Source organism: Camelus ferus, chromosome X (assembly GCF_009834535.1).
Source record: "Camelus ferus isolate YT-003-E chromosome X, BCGSAC_Cfer_1.0, whole genome shotgun sequence".
Classification (NCBI taxonomy): domain Eukaryota; kingdom Metazoa; phylum Chordata; class Mammalia; order Artiodactyla; family Camelidae; genus Camelus; species Camelus ferus.
In genome coordinates this window covers 5,830,593-5,847,546 of record NC_045732.1, presented here as the reverse complement: position 1 = coordinate 5,847,546, position 16,954 = coordinate 5,830,593, and the positions used below count along the sequence as shown (strand labels likewise).

General features: G+C 36.6%; 1 protein-coding gene and 1 long non-coding RNA gene across 6 annotated transcripts in view; one reads left to right on the top strand and one right to left on the bottom strand.

The window, feature by feature from the left end:
• Positions 1 to 16,954, top strand: part of EDA2R (ectodysplasin A2 receptor) — a 103,292-nt gene that overhangs the window by 55,636 nt on the left and 30,702 nt on the right. For 3 of the 5 annotated variants that reach the window (XM_032475164.1, XM_032475165.1, XM_032475163.1), the window contains 2 exons: positions 4,380 to 4,504; positions 8,982 to 9,078. In XM_032475164.1, coding sequence (XP_032331055.1) covers positions 4,500 to 4,504; positions 8,982 to 9,078 — 102 coding nt within the window. In that variant the 5' untranslated portion in view covers positions 4,380 to 4,499. The remainder of the gene's footprint in view (positions 1 to 4,379; positions 4,505 to 8,981; positions 9,079 to 16,954) is intronic. The other 2 variants (XM_032475167.1, XM_032475166.1) reach the window with 1 other exon arrangement.
• The window catches only part of LOC116662023, a 13,301-nt gene continuing 1,230 nt past the window's right edge, over positions 4,884 to 16,954 (bottom strand). Inside the window, exons 2-3 of the long non-coding RNA XR_004318002.1 lie at positions 10,309 to 10,315; positions 4,884 to 4,978 (exon numbers count right to left, since the gene is read on the bottom strand). This is a non-coding gene — a long non-coding RNA (uncharacterized LOC116662023). The remainder of the gene's footprint in view (positions 4,979 to 10,308; positions 10,316 to 16,954) is intronic.

The window sequence follows — 16,954 nt, the reverse complement described above, 5'->3', positions numbered from 1 at the left end:
TGAGATCATAGGCTTCTTGTTATATCAGTTTCACCTTTCCCCTGCTGCCCCACCACCTTTCTTAAGTAGGAAATATTTTGGCATCAATATCTCATCCTGTACAGACAGGCTTCATTCTGTGGGATTCTCCAATTCCTATTGGAAAGATAAATAGTCCTGAGATATACTTGCAAATGGCCATCAGTTTGTATGTCTGCTTCTTTAGAATATTTCATTCCATGGCCTATGAGGAAGGGATGGTACACATGATAAAATTTAGATTGTTGTGGGAGAAAAGGCACTGTTCTTATTGACAACTTCAGAGAGATAGCTATTCCAGATTGTTTGGTAACTTGGACAGAGTGGAGAGAATGTGGGGCAAGACCAAAAAAATCATTAATAAAAATAGGAAATAAAAACACTGTATGTATGACTGAAACATTATGCTGTATACCAGAAATTGACACAACATTGTAAACTGACTATACTTCAATTAAAAGCACATTTCCTCAAAAAAAAAAAAAGAAAAAGAAAAAGAAAGAAATGAAAAAAAGAGCATTTGACTGAGTTTTATCTAGTTTCTAGCCCTGCAAAGAAATCATACTGTGAATCCAATTTTCAGCTGCAGGAACTTAGCCAAAAGTATATCCTCCTTGGGAAGCCAATGAATATCCACTCCCCAGCACTGCTGGTAGTGTAACTAATTTTTGGTGGTACCATAATTTCATGGTATCTTGTGGTGATCAGCAGATGAATATGACTCACTTTAGCTAGGAACACTATGGAACAAAACAGGGGCTTTGGGTATTGGTTGTTCATCTGGCCTATGGCTTGTCTCCAATGCCCTTTTCACCCCAAATTTGGGTGGAATAGAAACAATAGTCATAGCAACCCTTCACATGTGTAGCACAGTTTGGAGTTTCCAGAGCACTCACACATACATTATCTCATCTTTCCCTTGAACATCATCCAGAATAGTTTCTGTACCTTTGCTCCCACTTGGGAAGACTATTTCAGCAATCATTAAAATGATATTTTCCCCCTCATAATCAGACCAAAGATTTCTGGCCTTAATTTCATCCCATTTCTTTTATTAATTATATCACTATATTCTTGGCTGCATAATTCTTTTCTCTCCTCCCTTTAACATTTTTTTTCAGCAGTTGCCAGACACTAACCAAATATTTATATATTTTTTAGGTCTTCTCCTCGTAAATTTGCAGTCTTTTAATTTATGTTTGTCTTTTTAGGTTCATGCTTTTTTCTTGTGAATATATGTGCTTCCACATGTTTTGAAAGGGAAACATTTTAACTCACATGGTTAACATTTGCTTTTGGCTGAATTGAAATAGTCAAGTTCAGCTGGTTATTAATTCTATGTGTACAGTGACAATTGCTATTAATAAAATTTTCTTTTCTTTTTCTACCCCAGCATCTTTATTCTTGCTGAGGCATTATTTGTTGTTCTGTACACTGGAGTAAAGTAAATATGTGTGGTACAAGGCAAATAGATGTGGCTTCTTTAGTTTTTCACAGCTTCCTTCATTCTCTTCTGTTACTGTACTAATCCTGACGTTATTGGACCAGACATTGCTATCACTAAGTTGAAATTCTTCAGCCTCTTTGGAAATGGAAAGAGAAGCTTGCTAAAAACTGTAACAACCACCTGTGATATCTGAATTATTTCAATTCCATGCACCTATTATAATATACTCAAACATTAAAAGGCAATTTACTGTGTTCACATACCCACAAAATACTGCATCTCCAGTCCTGATACTCCTTCACCTCCTTGTACCAACAGCTGACACTGTTGTTCACCTTTTACTTCTGAAAACTTTGTCCTGTACTATCCCATCCAGGGTCTATTCTTTCTTCCCTGGATGCCACTTCTTGATTGCTTCTGGCTGTTCTTCCAGCTTCATGTATGGATGTTCCTTAATGTTTTATTCTTGGCATTTTTCTTTACTCAACCAAGCCTCTGCCATGACTTACCTAGGCCAATGGTTCTCAACCTCACAGAAGTTTTAATTTATTTGTTATAGGACATAGGTATTTTTAAGGTACCCCAGATGATTCTGATTTGCATCCATCAGAATCAGGTTTTTTTTTATGCACTTGACCTATCTCTCTCCCCAAGCTATGTTCTACCTATTTTAATTGCCTGCTGAGCACTACCACTGACATGTTCCTCTCTCTCTTCCATCTGTCCATACTTACTTTGAAAAATTGAGTGAATTCTTTTTTTCTAACAAGCAAGTCCCATTTCACACTCTCTATGACCCTGAGGTTCTCCTGGTTTTCTAGGTAGAAACCCTCAGAATCTTCTCTGACTCATGTCTTTCTCTTGGCTCTCATGTCTATATAATTATAAGGTCCTATTGACTTTCTTTGTAAGAGCTATGTCTCCCACCATCACTTCATTTTTGTTCCTGTTGCTACCATCTTTGTCCTGGCCCTTATCTTCTAGGGCTTGAGCAGGAACCCTGTCTAGCCATTCTTTAAAGAACAGATTAATGTTTAGAAAATACCTTTTTGCCAACCTAAAATATTATTGATATAATATTAAATTTAAGTGACAGCCTGGGAGAACTTCCATTCCCTATTTTAGAATTCAATACTGCCTTGGAAAGCATGCCAAACTCATGGGTCTTAAATTACTTGTGAGTTCTGGCTTTATTTCTTACTAGTTAAATACATTTAAAGGTATTATTTTTTTCTTTTTGAGCCTCTAGTTTTTAATCTATTAATTGGTAATAATAATCCATGACTTACTCCCAGGGTTATTGGAAGGAAATTGTGAGCTAACTGATGTGAAATCCTTTCAAACTGTGAAGATTATTACCATTATTCTGTAGATGTTTACCATTCACTCATCCAACAAATATTTATTTAGTGCCTACTATGTGCCAGGCACTGTTCTAAGCATGGGGGATGAAGTAGTGAACACAAAAGGATCATGATCTCATGGTGCTTACATTCTGGTTGGGGGAGAAACAGGCAATAAATAAGTAAGATATAAAGTATGTCAGGTGGTCATAAGGGCTGTTGAGGACAATGAAACAGGAAAAGGGGGTAGGAAATATGGAGGAATATGGAGGGAAGTTGCAGTTTTAAAAGAGTGGTCAGAGAAGCCTCGCTAAGAAGATGTTATAAGATCAAACAACTGAAGAAAAGGAGGGTAGCCATGTGGTATGTGGTGAAAAACATGCTTAACCAAGGGAACAATGACTATGAAGGCCTTAAGGTGGAAGCATTCGAGGTCAGTTCAAGGAATAACAAGTGGGATGGCATGACTGTACTTAAGAGTATAGAGGAAGAGTAGTAGATCATGGGGCAAAGAGGTAATGGGGAGGTAGGCTGATCATCTGTGGCCTCATTGGCCATTATAAGGACTTTAGTTTTATTGAGTGTGGTGGAGAGCCATTGATGGATTTTGAGGTCGGAAGTAACATGATCTAACATGTTTTAAAAGAACCACTCCATCTTCAGCCCTTTTAACTCTATTGCACATTCTTTCCAGAAAAAAAAAATTGGGAAGGCCCCAGGTTACTTCCTCTCCAAGTTCCCTCTGAATGTGGGGGAACAGAAAAAACTTTTTTCTGACTACATCTTGTATTCTGGCAAAACAGAGAAGAGCCAAAAAGACCCCTTAAAACAGTGATTTTCAAAGTTGGCAGCACAAAAGAATCACCTGGTGAATTTTAAAAATTCCAAATACAGCAGAATCTCAGGAATGAGCCCCAAGTATAAGTGTTTCTGGAAGCTCCCAAGGTGTATCCTAGACTGAGAACCACTAGTCAAAGAAATTGGCCACACCTTCAATGGTACGATTGGGGACCATGAGTCCGGCACTAGGGAGGAACATGCTTCTGATGGTAGAGTTGGGCCTGGGACCTCTCACCATACTGAGGAATGCAAAATTCACAAATACCGGGGCAGGAGAAAGATACGATGCTTAATGGTTTGGAAGCAGGTTATGGGCAAGAGAAAGCTGGGATAGGAGTGGCTCTGGACCAGGCCAGGAAAGAGAAGGCTGAGAGACAGCACCAAATTGATAAAGCAACATCTGGATTATAGGCCAAAGATCTGAAAATGATGAGGGCATTGCACAGATTAGAAGCTTGATTTTCAAAGAAAGTAGTGTTCTCATGGCCAGGCTGAGCAACTGCTTTGATTTTTGCCAGTCCTCTGTATGTGGATGACATGGTAGGCTCATAAGGAGAGGACTGGGTAGGGCATGGACCAGCTGCTGTCTTCCTCATCCTCTTTAATCCCACACCTCCTGCACTGCCCAGGCAAAACAAATATCTTCCATGAAGTCCTGAGTTCTTAATTTAGACCTATCATCCTGTTCTGCCTACCCATCCTAGATTGAGAGAGCATGTTTCACCCCACAGGCATGTGCAAGTTGAGAAGAGCAGCAATCGCAAGCTACAGCCAGAGGCAGCTGCACTGGCAGCAGTTTGAGTACCTAACATTCAGCAGAAACTTGGCCAACATCAATTTTTCAGGGAAAAATGAGGTAATGTGGGGCTTATAATTAATGTAAGACTCATTGTTTCTCCTTTTCGCTGTCAACTTGCATTTTTATTCTTCTAGGTTATTTTTCAGGGAGGTAATCAGGACAGGGGGATGGACAGGGTGAGCAGCAACATGACAGAGACAGACAAAATAAGGAGACATTCTAGTCATCATGCCATTTGTCAGCTCCCCTGGTTAAACCCAATCAGCACTTACTAGATAAATTTGGGTGAAAAATTCACATTTGGAGGCATATATAAGAATATTCATAGTAGCCTTTTAAAATTTTAATTTGGAGAATAGCTTAGGCAATATCTATTAGAATGATACAGGGTATCACAGTGTTAAATAAAAAATTGAAGAACCAGCTTTTTAAAAAATTGAAACATAATTCACATACCACAAAATTCACCTTTTTTAAAGTGTACAATTTGCTGTTTTTTAGCATATTCACCAAATTGTACAACCATCATTACTATCTAGTTCCAGACCATTTCATCACCCCAAAGTGAAACTCACACCCAGTGGGTAGTTATTTCCCATTCTCTCCTTCCCCCAGCCCCTGACAACTACTGGCCTACTTTCTATCTCTATTAATTGCCCATTCTGGACATTTCATATAAATGGAATCATGTAATATTTTTCCTTTTGTGTGACTTCTTTCACTTAGCGTGATGTTTTCAAGGTACATCCATGCTGTAGTATGTATCAAGTACTTCATTTCTTTTTCTGTCAGAATAACATTTAGTTGTGTGGATAGACCACATTTTGTTTATCTATTTATCAGTTTATGTACATTTTAGTTGTTTCTACTATTTTGGATTTTATGAATAATGCTATTAGGAACATTAATGTACAAATTTTTGTGTGGATGTACATTTTCAGTTTTGGAGGGTATATTACCTAAGATTGGAAATGCTAGGTCACATAGTAACTTTATGTTTAACATTTTGAGGAACTGCAAAGCCATTTTCAGACTGTACCACTTTCCTTTCCCACCAGAAATATACAAGGGTACCAATTTAGCCACATCCTTGTCAACATTTAATTGTCCCCTTTTTTAAATTACACCCACCCTAGTAAGTGTGAAGTGGGATTTCATGGTGATTTTGATTTGCATTCCTCTAATTGATAATGATGTTGAGTATCTTTTCATGTCCTTGTCCATTTTTATATTTTCTTGGAGCAATGCATATTCAAATTCTTTGCCCATTTTAAGTAGATTATTTTTCTTTTTATTGTTGAGTTGTAAGATTTCTCTTTATGTTCTATATATATCTTATCAGATCTCAGTATTTACAGTTTTTTCCCCCATTATGTGGGTTATCTTTTTATTTTCTCGATAGCATCCTTGAAGCACAAGAGTTTAAATTTTGATTAAGTACAATTTATCTATTTTTTTCCATTTTGTTGCTTTCTTTCTGGTGTTATATCTAAGAAACCATTGTCTAATCCAAGTTCCTGAAGATTTACACCTACATTTTTCTTATAAGAAAGAATTTTTATCATAAAATTTTGTTTTCTTATTAAAAAAAAACTCTTTTAAGAGTTTTATATCATTCATTTAGGGCTTTAGTCCATTTTGAGTTAATTTCATATATGGTTTGAGGTAAGGGAATGATTTGATTCTTTTTCATGTGGATACCTAGTTGTCACAACACCTTTTTTTGAAAAGCCTGTTCCTTTCCCATTTAATTTTCTTGGCACTCTTTTGGAAAATCAGTTGACCATAGGATAGCAACTTTATTATAATGGCCACAAATTAGAAACAGCCCAATGTCCATTAACCAAAAAAAAAAAGGTATAAATAAACAGTAGCATGTCCATACAATGGTATACTACACAGCAATGGTAAGGAATGAAAGTTGGTACACACAACATAATGGATAAATCTCACAGACATTACATTGAGCAAAGAAAATCAGAAACAGGAGACTGGTCTTATGTGAACCCAATTTTTATGAAGTTCAAGGACTGGTAAAACTAATAATGGTGATAGAGGCCAAAATAGAAATTACTTGGGAGAAGGGAGTGGCATTGACTGGGAAAGGACATGAAAGAGCCTGATGAGGCAATGCAAAAGTTCTGTATCTTTATCTGGATAGTGTTTGAGTATATACATAGGTCAAAATTTTATAAGCCTGTCTATATTGCAGCAGTTTGGAGGATTCAGACACATCTTCTGTGATACTTTAAAAATGTATCTAGCCGCAGTTATAGGACACCTCAGAGAGCTCTGATTTTCTCAAAACCTAATTATTCTCTCACCTTCTCTTAAAATAAAAAGCCAGTTACATGTGCCACAGGACACTGCTGAACAGAGGGAAGAATTTGGCATAAGGTCTGAGTTTGTCCCTGGATAATTACATTTAACCATTATTAGACAACTTTACCCATATAACCTGATTTCTGCAGAACAGACCAAATTCTATGTGGTTTTCTTCTCTTTAAAAAAAGGTAACTTGTTAAACTTATAATAAAAGACAATTTAATTTGTGTGTTTTAGATAAACAGTTTGACAAAAGAGAGAGGAAAAAAAAGTCCTGTGTTCATCCCCTGAGGACTTATATGGGGATTTGGCAATAAGACTACCTCACATAGACATGAGTTTCAAAGCAAGGTTAGAAGGACATGTTAAGATTCATGTCACATGACATTTATTAGATGGAAGGGGCTCTGGATACCAAACAGAATAGGGTGTCTCATACACCCAAAGGCAAGAACCAGCTGCCATGGAGATTTCAGATGCCTATATCAGGATCTTATCTCAAGGGCAAGGCTGCTCTTTGGCTCCTGCCAATACTTTTCTGTTTTTGTGGGCTAGGAAAGGATACAGGGGAGTTGTCCAGACCAGTATGCTGGCCCTGTGCCCATGACATTTAATTCCCTTGTCATCAGGGCTATGAGGACACTGCTAGTTTTTGTCCTTAATGAGAAGGGTGGGTAGGGAGGGGAACATGCCTACTGAGGCTGACATTACGGACCAGTAATCAAAACAGCATCAGGGGCATCTTCAGCTTGTGCAAAAATTGATTTTGTAACCTACTTTCATTTGAATGAACAAATGGGAAAGAATGGCCCAGTTGATGGTGGGGAAAGGTGCATTCAAGCAAGGATGTCACCCAGGATGACTTACCCTATTGCTACTGGGGACTTTTGAGGGGAGGAGTGATGATCTCTTGAGGTACATATACACATTCTTCTCTCTTCTGACTGGAAACAGACACTTAGGACTTTCTGTACTTTGAGAAGCCACCTGAAGTTCACCTCGGTGTGAGGTTAAGGAGTGAGAAAAATAATCTTACTCTGCCTTCTTTTTGAGTAGTGCAAGCCCCATATATATCAGTTACTTACATTAAAATTCATTTTTGTAGAAAACTGTCTCTTTGCATCCTTAACTCTGTCATATTTTGTATAGCTTTTCTAATCCTTCAAAATGATTTGGTAGACCTTAGCTCGTTTAACCCTCCCAAGAGCTGTATAATATGGATAAGGAACATACTGTCCCCATTTTTCAGATTAAGTAACTGAGGCCAGAAAAGATAAAGTGACTCTTCCAAGCTCATAGGTTAGAAAGAAGAAGAGCCAAATAAGTTGACCAACCATCCCAGTTTGCCTGAGGCTGTCCCAGTTTTAACACTGAAAATCCTATATCCTGAGGAGGCTTCTCAGTCCTAAGCAAGTCCTGGATGCTTGGTTTGCCTATAGACAGGATAGAACCCATATCTCCTAACTCTCAGACCAAATGCTAGTACCACTGCCCTATGCCATCTGTATTACGAGGACTATTATCTGAGTAGTGTTTCCCCTTCTCTACACCTTAGTGCATCATCACATTTCTTCATGCTAGGTCACCCTCCTCTCCTCCCACTCTTCCAAGGAAAGAAGCAATTGTAGCTAGTTGTCCTCAAAGGTACTTAAGAAAGTTTTGGCAAAGGAGAACCATGCTTTAGCTTTCTCATCCACAAAAGAATGATGATAATCTCTATATTACTTACCTCACATGGATGTTGTGTGGATCAAATATAATGGGTGTGAAAGTGCTTTCTAAACTGTTAATATTGGTCACATGTGAGAGACTGTGGTTATTCTCTACCCCCTAGACAGAAGCCAGTTCCTTGTATTATCATTCTGTTTCCAGTTAAGCAAGTGGTACAGCCACTAACTGTGTGAACTTTGGTGAATTCCTTGGACTCTGGGTCTCATTTTTCTTATATGCAAAAATTGGGCTAATAATAATTTTTGATGCAATTGTTTTAATGATTGAATGAATTATTACACATAAACCATCTAAGTGATCCTGGCACATGATCAGTGCTATATATGAACCAGCAGTTTTGGGTTGGCTTCCTCAATCTCTATAACCCAGAACCAGAGACTAGATTAAGAGGACCCATAAACCAAGTGACATGGAAGCCACTGCTTACTTTGCAATCCCTTTCCATTAGCTCCCTAGTTTTTATGTTCTATACCCACAGCCTTCCCATCATGGATTGCCAAGAAAATGAATACTGGGACCAATGGGGACGGTGTGTTACTTGCCAATTGTGTGGGCCTGGACAAGAGCTCTCCAAGGTAAGTCTGCCTGGTCAGGACACTTATTTCTGTCACATCTTAAGAATCTGTCTGGAAACCGAGAGGGTCCAGGATTAGGACAGTCAGCCCCATTTGTGGCTAATCCAGTTTAGCAGACAAAACACGGAATCCAAAAATTATGACGATAGCAGTCACAGCTCCATTAAGAAGTCAATCTGGCAGCATCATGGTCATGGGAAGTTTCCACGAGATAATAGGGTATATCAAGAGATGTGGAATGCAGAGACTTAAGAAAACTGTTTGGTATTAGAGACATTGTCAAATAAAATAGGGCCCACCCATTTGGGGTTCAGCAGTCAGGTACCAAGTCTTGGGAATGGGAAAGAGAGAAGAACTGAGAAGGCTGAAATGTAGCCTCTGCCCTAGAGGGACTGGGCCACTGAAGAAGCTGTGCAAGAGAGCATTAACGGATGCACAACTAGGGAGGGTCTAGAATCCCAATTAGCAATAAGGGTCAGAACAAAACAACCCACAAGGCAGGCATTTTATACTCAGCCCTGGTTTGCAAAGCTGGAACTTATTAATTGTTCCTGTTTCAGGTCCCTATTAGTCCCAGAGCCTGGAGGTGGTGTTAAATTTAGGGTGCAACTGGGGCCACAAAGGCTGGGAGAAGACAGCCAGCAGATTTTTTCCCCAAATTTACATCTTATTTTATGCAGCTGTTCATCAATTTAGCAATCACTTATTGAACACCTACAAAGTGGCAGACCTGGTTGTAGGCACTGTGGCTATGGCAAAACAAAAATCTTTGCCCTCATGAACCTACCTTTTAATTAGTGAAGCAAACAATGAGTGAGATACATACATAGACAAATGAAGAATTTATATATAGAGGTATGACAAGAATTAAATTCCAGTGATCTGATACAAGGTGACTGGGTGGCTACTTATATCAGGTAGCATGGGAAGGCCTCTCTAAGGAGGTGCCTTCTGGGGAGAGGATGCTAGTGCAGAGTTCCAAGGTAGGAATGAGGAAAGCACATTCAAGGAATAAGAAGGTAAGCATAGCTGATGATTGGAGAGTGAGGGCAGAGTGGTACATAATGAGTTCACAGAGGGAGGTATGGGTCAAATCATGGGGAGTCTTGAAGTTTACGATGAGAAATTTTCATTTTTTCCTAAATGCACCAGGAACACTTTGGAGGGTTTTAGGTAGGAGAGCGACACAATCGTCTGACTGAAAGAAAATACTGCAGTTATTTATCCCACCTCCTTCCTACCTCCCAATTTCACAAATGAAGAGGCTGAGGCCCAGGGATATCAACAAGCAAGCACTAAAATTTTAACTCTTTACATGTAATATTCTGTACAACAGTGGGGTGCCCACATAGTTAATAAAGGATCCCAAGACTAAAAAGTTCATCAGAGATCAGATCAGGCTGGATGTTAGGATGCACCCACTAGAATAAGCTGCTTGGCTTGGGAAAAATATCTATTTTAAATATCACATTGATTTTCATGATCAAGTCTCTGCACTCCCATAAGAACAATATCTTAGAAATGTTCCTGCCATGTACATGGCCTTTACCTTTAAAATAATCCATATTTACAAACCTGAGCTTCTCCAAGGGAGAAAAATAGGTCTTTCTGTCAAACTGCTGTTAACCAAACTCTCAAAAAGTGGCCCATGATGAAATGTACATTTGTCTAAACACCGCTCTAGTTGCTGTTTATTTTGGCACCACTAGAAAGCTCAGAGAAAATGAATGAATTACAATATTGTGCTCCTGCAACAGCTTTATATATAAACAGCCTGTACTTGTATAGCATTCTGTACTTTGTAAAGAGCTTTCATGTGCATTATCTCATTCGGCTTTCAGTTCCACCAAGAAAATATTGTAAGCCCCATTTTATATGATGAAACTAAGACTCAAAGAGGATATGTGACTTGTTCAAAGTCACAATGGTTCGGTAAAAATAAACATGAGCCAAATACACATGGGTTTGACTCCCAGCTTTGCTGTGGGCAAAGTAGTTAATCTCTGACTCAATTAGGGTGTACTAAGTTAAAAGTAACATAAAACTTAACAATGACTTGAACCATAAACACATTTATTTATGTAATGAAGTCTGGAGGCAGAGAGACTTGTGGTTGATTGCGCAGATCAGCAATGTTGTTAAGGACCCTAGGCTTTTTTTATCCTACATCTTGGGCATCTTGCTATTTTGTCCTCATGCTTATGGCCTCTTGCATGCCATAACTCAAAGCATTACATCTTCACATCATAGTCAGGAAGAAGGGGCAGGGACAAAGTAGCTTAATTTTTATCAGGGAAGAAGTTCTTTTTCCTAGAAGCTCCCCTGCAGATTTCCCTTTATATCTTAGGGGCCGAACTGGGTATTATAAGTATCTCTAAACTGCCAAGGGATGCTAGGATATGAGTACCTGTCAAACAAGAATGGGATTGTCATAACTGACTAAGATCAATCAAGAATCAAGTTTTGAGGCTGGTCACCTTGCCACCCAGGATAAAATCAGTATTATGTTAGTAAGAAAGAAAATGGACAATGATTTTTGGATAAGCAGCTAACAACATCTGAAACAGTCTTGTTTTTATAAGTTTTTTTTAATTTAGTTTCAAAGTTCACTCATGTGAATTGTAAACACCACTGTAAATCTTTAGAGAAAATCAGCACTATATCCTTGGGACATATTTTTATAAGTATAATTATCAAGCTAAAAAAGTATACAATTTTAATATTCCTGTAATATATTAGCATTTGTGAACTTTTTTTTACTAATTTTTATTACAATTACATTCACTTTTAACAGTGCATGGGATTCTTATATCTCAGAAGCCTTACCACCCATAAATAATTCATGTTTCTATTATCTATTATTTTATGTCTTTGTTTATAACATTAAATTACAATTTTGTGAGGACTTTATGATAATTTATTTACTTTTTTTTTCCTATTTGATAGGGGAAGATATCACCTTTTTTATGTTTTGTCTATTTCCAATTTTGTGAACTGTTTCTGATTGCTTGTTTTCCTGTTCTATTCATTGTTTATTGTTTATTCTTTACTCATGTAAGGCACCTGAGTAGACAAACATAGTAGAATATGGAGTATTTTTTAACTGTTTTATATAGTGTGTAATATTTTAAAAAATCAGAAATGATTTTGAATTTTATTTCATCTTCATCCCTTGACTATTTCATATATTTTCTCTCTGATATTAATTGGATGACATATATTAATAAGTACCAAAAATTAAAATATCTTGCATCCTCATGATAAGCCATTTTTATTGTGATTTGGGGTTAAATGCCTTCTTCTGTTTTATAAATTAACATTTTATTTATAATAAATAAATACTCATAGCATTATCAGCATCAAAATTTATATCAGAGCAGTGCTAGCTTAGTAAAATTAATTAAGAAGATCAGTGTTTTTCTGGTTATAAAACTGATTAGTAGCAAAATATTTTGATCATTTGAAAGAAGTTTCTCTGCTTCATCATTAGGAAAGAAACTTTTCAATATAATTTTTTCATGATAATTTCTTCCTTTTTAACTTCTTAAGAAAAGTATCATCCATTTATAGTCAAGAAATTATTATCATGGAAAATTGGATAATGTTATGACAATCTCTGCTTTTAATTGGTGTCTTTAGACCATTTATATTTAAGGTAATTATTGATATGTTAGACATAAAGTCTGTCATTTTATTTTATTTTTTTCTGTTTCTTGTTCTTCCGTTTGTCTTTTCTTGCTTTCCTGTGGGTCACTTGGACTTTTTTTTAGGATTACATCTTGATTTATTTGTAGTATTTTTGTATAGTTTTCCTCGAAGTCATTCTGGGTGTTACAGTATGCAGATGTAGCTTAACATTCTCCACTGGCATCAACATCTTTCCATTTTGAGTACAGTATGAAAGCATTATTTCTACTTAGATTATTTTCCCCACTTTCAAATATCATTGCTTTGAGTATCAGATAATTTTGTGATTTTTTTCCTTTAATCATTAAACATGATTTATAAATCTCATGAGGACAGTTTATTGTATATACCCATATTTTTGTTCTTCCAATGTTCTTCTTTTTCCTTCCTAATACTTCAAAATTCCTTCCTCTATCATTTTATAATTTCCTGTTTGAAATTTACTGTCTGTTTGAAGATTCCCCTTTAGCCATTCTTTATGGGTAGACCTACTAGTAACAAATTCTTTTAGTTTTCCTTTGCCTTAGAATGTCTTTATTTTCCCTTAATTCCTGAAAAAATGTTTCACTAGATATAGAATTTGCAATTGTGACAATTCTTTTCTTTCAGCACTTGAAAAATATTGACCACTTCCTCCAGGTCTCCATGGCTTTCAGATATAAACCCATTATCATTCCTATTGGTATTGTCTTTAGGTAACTCATTTATTTATAGCTACTTACAAGATATAGCTATTTCTCTTTGTATTTAGTTTTCATAAATTTCATTATAATCTGTATTTCTGTACTTTTCTTTGAATTTATTCTATTTAGTAATCACTCATTCTCTTGAATCTGTAGGTCTTTTGCCAAATTTCTGACATATTTAATTTTTATCTCTTTGAAAATATTTTCAGACACATATTTCCTTTTGTTTTCATGAAACTCTGTTGACACAATTGTCTGATCCTTCATTACTGTCCTACAGGTCCATGAGGCTTTTTCACTTTATTTTCAGTCTATTTTCTCCCTGTTGTTCAGATTTCATACATTCTATTTTTCTGTTCTCAAGTTATGTCGTTTGTCATCTCTTCTCTACTATTGAGCTTATACAGTGAGATTTTTATTTCTATTTTTATTCTTATAATTTGTCTAAAATTACAAATTTTTATAATTCCTATTTATTTGTTGAGATTTTCTAATTTTTTTCTTTTGTTTCAAGATAATTTGTGATATCTGCCTTAAAATTCTTGTCAGATCATTCCAACATCTGTTTCATCTAAGCATTGGTCTCAATTGATTGCTTTTTCTTATTCATGTTGTATTTTCCTGATTCTTGCTATGGCAGGAGATTTTTTTTTCATATTTTGAACAATTTGTAAATTATATTAGGAGGCTCAGGGTCTTATTTAAATATTTTATTTTAGCAGGCAGTCACCTGTGTAGGTTTATCTCATAGGTCCTAGCCTACTTTTGTTAGTGTGAATCTAATGACAATTTAATTTTCAGGGTCTTTGTGGTTGTAATTTTTGTCTGTATTTATCTGGTGCTGCTGTGGGTCTCACTACTCGGTCCTGGTGCTGCTTGAGGGGTGAAAGAAATTTCCCTGGGTCAGGTCACTGGTACATCTAGATTGGAGGAAGGAAGTTTCCGAACTGTGGGGAGAAAGAGCACTTCCCAGGCAAGACCACTGCTTGTGGTAGGATATCATTGCAGTGCACTGTGGCAACCTGTCTTTAGATGGGGGAGAAGAGTCTCCAACCCACAGAATAAAGAGGCTTCTTGGACTGGATACTTGTTGTTTTGGGATCCCCCTTGTACCCACTACAGCCTGGTGCCTTTGGTTGTAGATGTGGAGTTTCAGGGCCACAGTGAAGAGGCTTCCCAGGATGAGTCACTTGCTGTGACACACCATTATGATTCCAAGTCTGCTTATTTGTGAAACATAGATGAATAATGCACACCTTACAGAATTTTGTGGAGAATAAACAAAAAATAAGGCCATGAGGGCAAGACTTTTTGTCTGATTGATTCAGTTTAATCACAACATCCAAGATAACATCCTGACACATAGTAGTTGCTCAATAAATATATTTTTTCTGAAGTGATGAATAAAATAAAGAGTCATGCCTGACACATGGTTGATTCTCAACAAATTCTAGCTTAGATGAAACAGATGTTGGAATGCCTAATTCTCCTCCATATGGGCTGTGCCATTTGCATCACCACCATTAATATGCTTATTTCCCAACAGCCTACCAACAGGCCATGTTGTCAAATTGTTGGATTTTTTTTCAATCTAATAGGTAAAAAAATGGTATTTCAACATAGTTTTATTTTTCACTTCCCTCATTCCTGTAAGTGAGGTGGAACATTTTTCATCTGGGTAAGAACCATTTATTTCTTTTTTTGTGAAGTGTATGTTTAGTTTTCTGCAGGATTGTGGTTTTCTTATTTTTACCAGTTCTATATATTAAGGATATTAATCTTTAGTTTGTTATATAAGATGTATATTTTTCCCTAGTTTGTCACTTGTCTTTTGATTTTACTTATGAATCTTTTACCCTGAAACACTTTTTAAAAAATTTTATGTGAGTAAATTAAATTCATATATCTTTCCATTATTGCTTCTGGACTTTGAATTACAGTTAAAAATATTTCTGAATTCCTAGATTAAAGAGTGTTTCACTTATGCTTTCTTTCAATACTTGCAGGTCTTCATTTTTTATATTTAAAATCTTTGATCCATTTGGAATTAATTCCGGTATGTATTGTGAGATATGGATCAAATTTTACTGTTTATCACATAGCTATATGCTTATTCAAAATGACATATTAAGAAGGCCAGCTTTTCCCCATTGATTCAAGCTGCTCCTTTTGTTTATTTGCTCAGCTCATTTAATCATAAAAAACCTATGAGTTAGGTAACATTATCTCTGATTTAATTGACAAGAAATTCAGGCCCAGTGACTTGCCTGAGGTCACATGATTTGGTCAGTGGTAGAGATGAGATTTAAAGCTAAGCCTCCTTCACCCTGGAAACAGCAGTATTTCACTACACTGTATTTTCTATTACTTTGATCCTAAGTTCACCCTCTAGAACAGATATGGCATCCATCACTATTCCAGTGCTTCATCTAAGGTAGCAGAGGCTCTAAGAAGCCCTTTGCCTTCCCCATAAACCCAAATTTTAAACAGAATGGCCAGGATTAATGCTCCATGTGGTCTGTCAAATCCCTGGTATCCAGCAGAGAGCTGAGTTTTAGTGGAAGAGGTTTTTGCAAGTTAGGCTATAAGGTATTAGCTAAGGTCTTTTGACCTAAAACAATAAAACAAACAATTATTTTATAAGCAAAATTGTTTTATATTCAGGAACAGCAAAATAAATACAATTCAGTATATAAAAGCTATGGTGAACCACAGGGAAGTCTGGAGAAAAAAGAAAGAAATGTTCTTTCATAGAGAAGAAGGGGTAGTTGGGATGGGCTGTTATAAACAATATGTCCATTGGAGGAAGTTTGAAGTGTAGTGGCTTTTCATTGGCCGAGTTGTGTCAGTCTTTCACTGACTAGTCTGTTGCCAGACCTGGAGAAATACTTCCTTCCTATTTCTAGATAGTAAAGTATTAACCTTCTTCCTGTTGGAGATGTAAATATGTGTGTGTGTGTGTGTGTGTGTGTGTGTGTGTGTGTGTGTATATATATATAGTCTTCCTGTTAGGTCTGCAATTGATATTGAATGCTAAGGTTTAAGATCTCCCCTTTCTGGCCTCCCAACTCTATTTAAAATGAGATTTCTGTTTATTAATTTTTATTTTCTCCTTTTGATTAAGATCTTTCTCTGAAAGCATCACTGACTAGGAATCAGGTTTTTTCCTGGATTCAGTGACCTTTTGTCCCTTGGTACCAGAAAGGACCTTTCCTGAGTGTCACATCCCATATCAAAGGGAAAGTACACAGATTGGAAACCTGTTGAGGTCACATTCAAGTAACTAGGAGAAGTATTTCTCAGACATTTTTCATCTAAAGTCTATATCTTAGAATAATGAAGACAGCAAGAGCATACTCAACACTGAAAGAATTAAACAGGCACTTTGGGAAGACTGTCGAGGAATAAACATGAAGCAATAGCTGATGAACATTTGCAAAAACAGCAAAACTTCAAAGACTTTGTTTCAAAAAAACCCAGTGTTTTCAGTATTGTTATCTCAA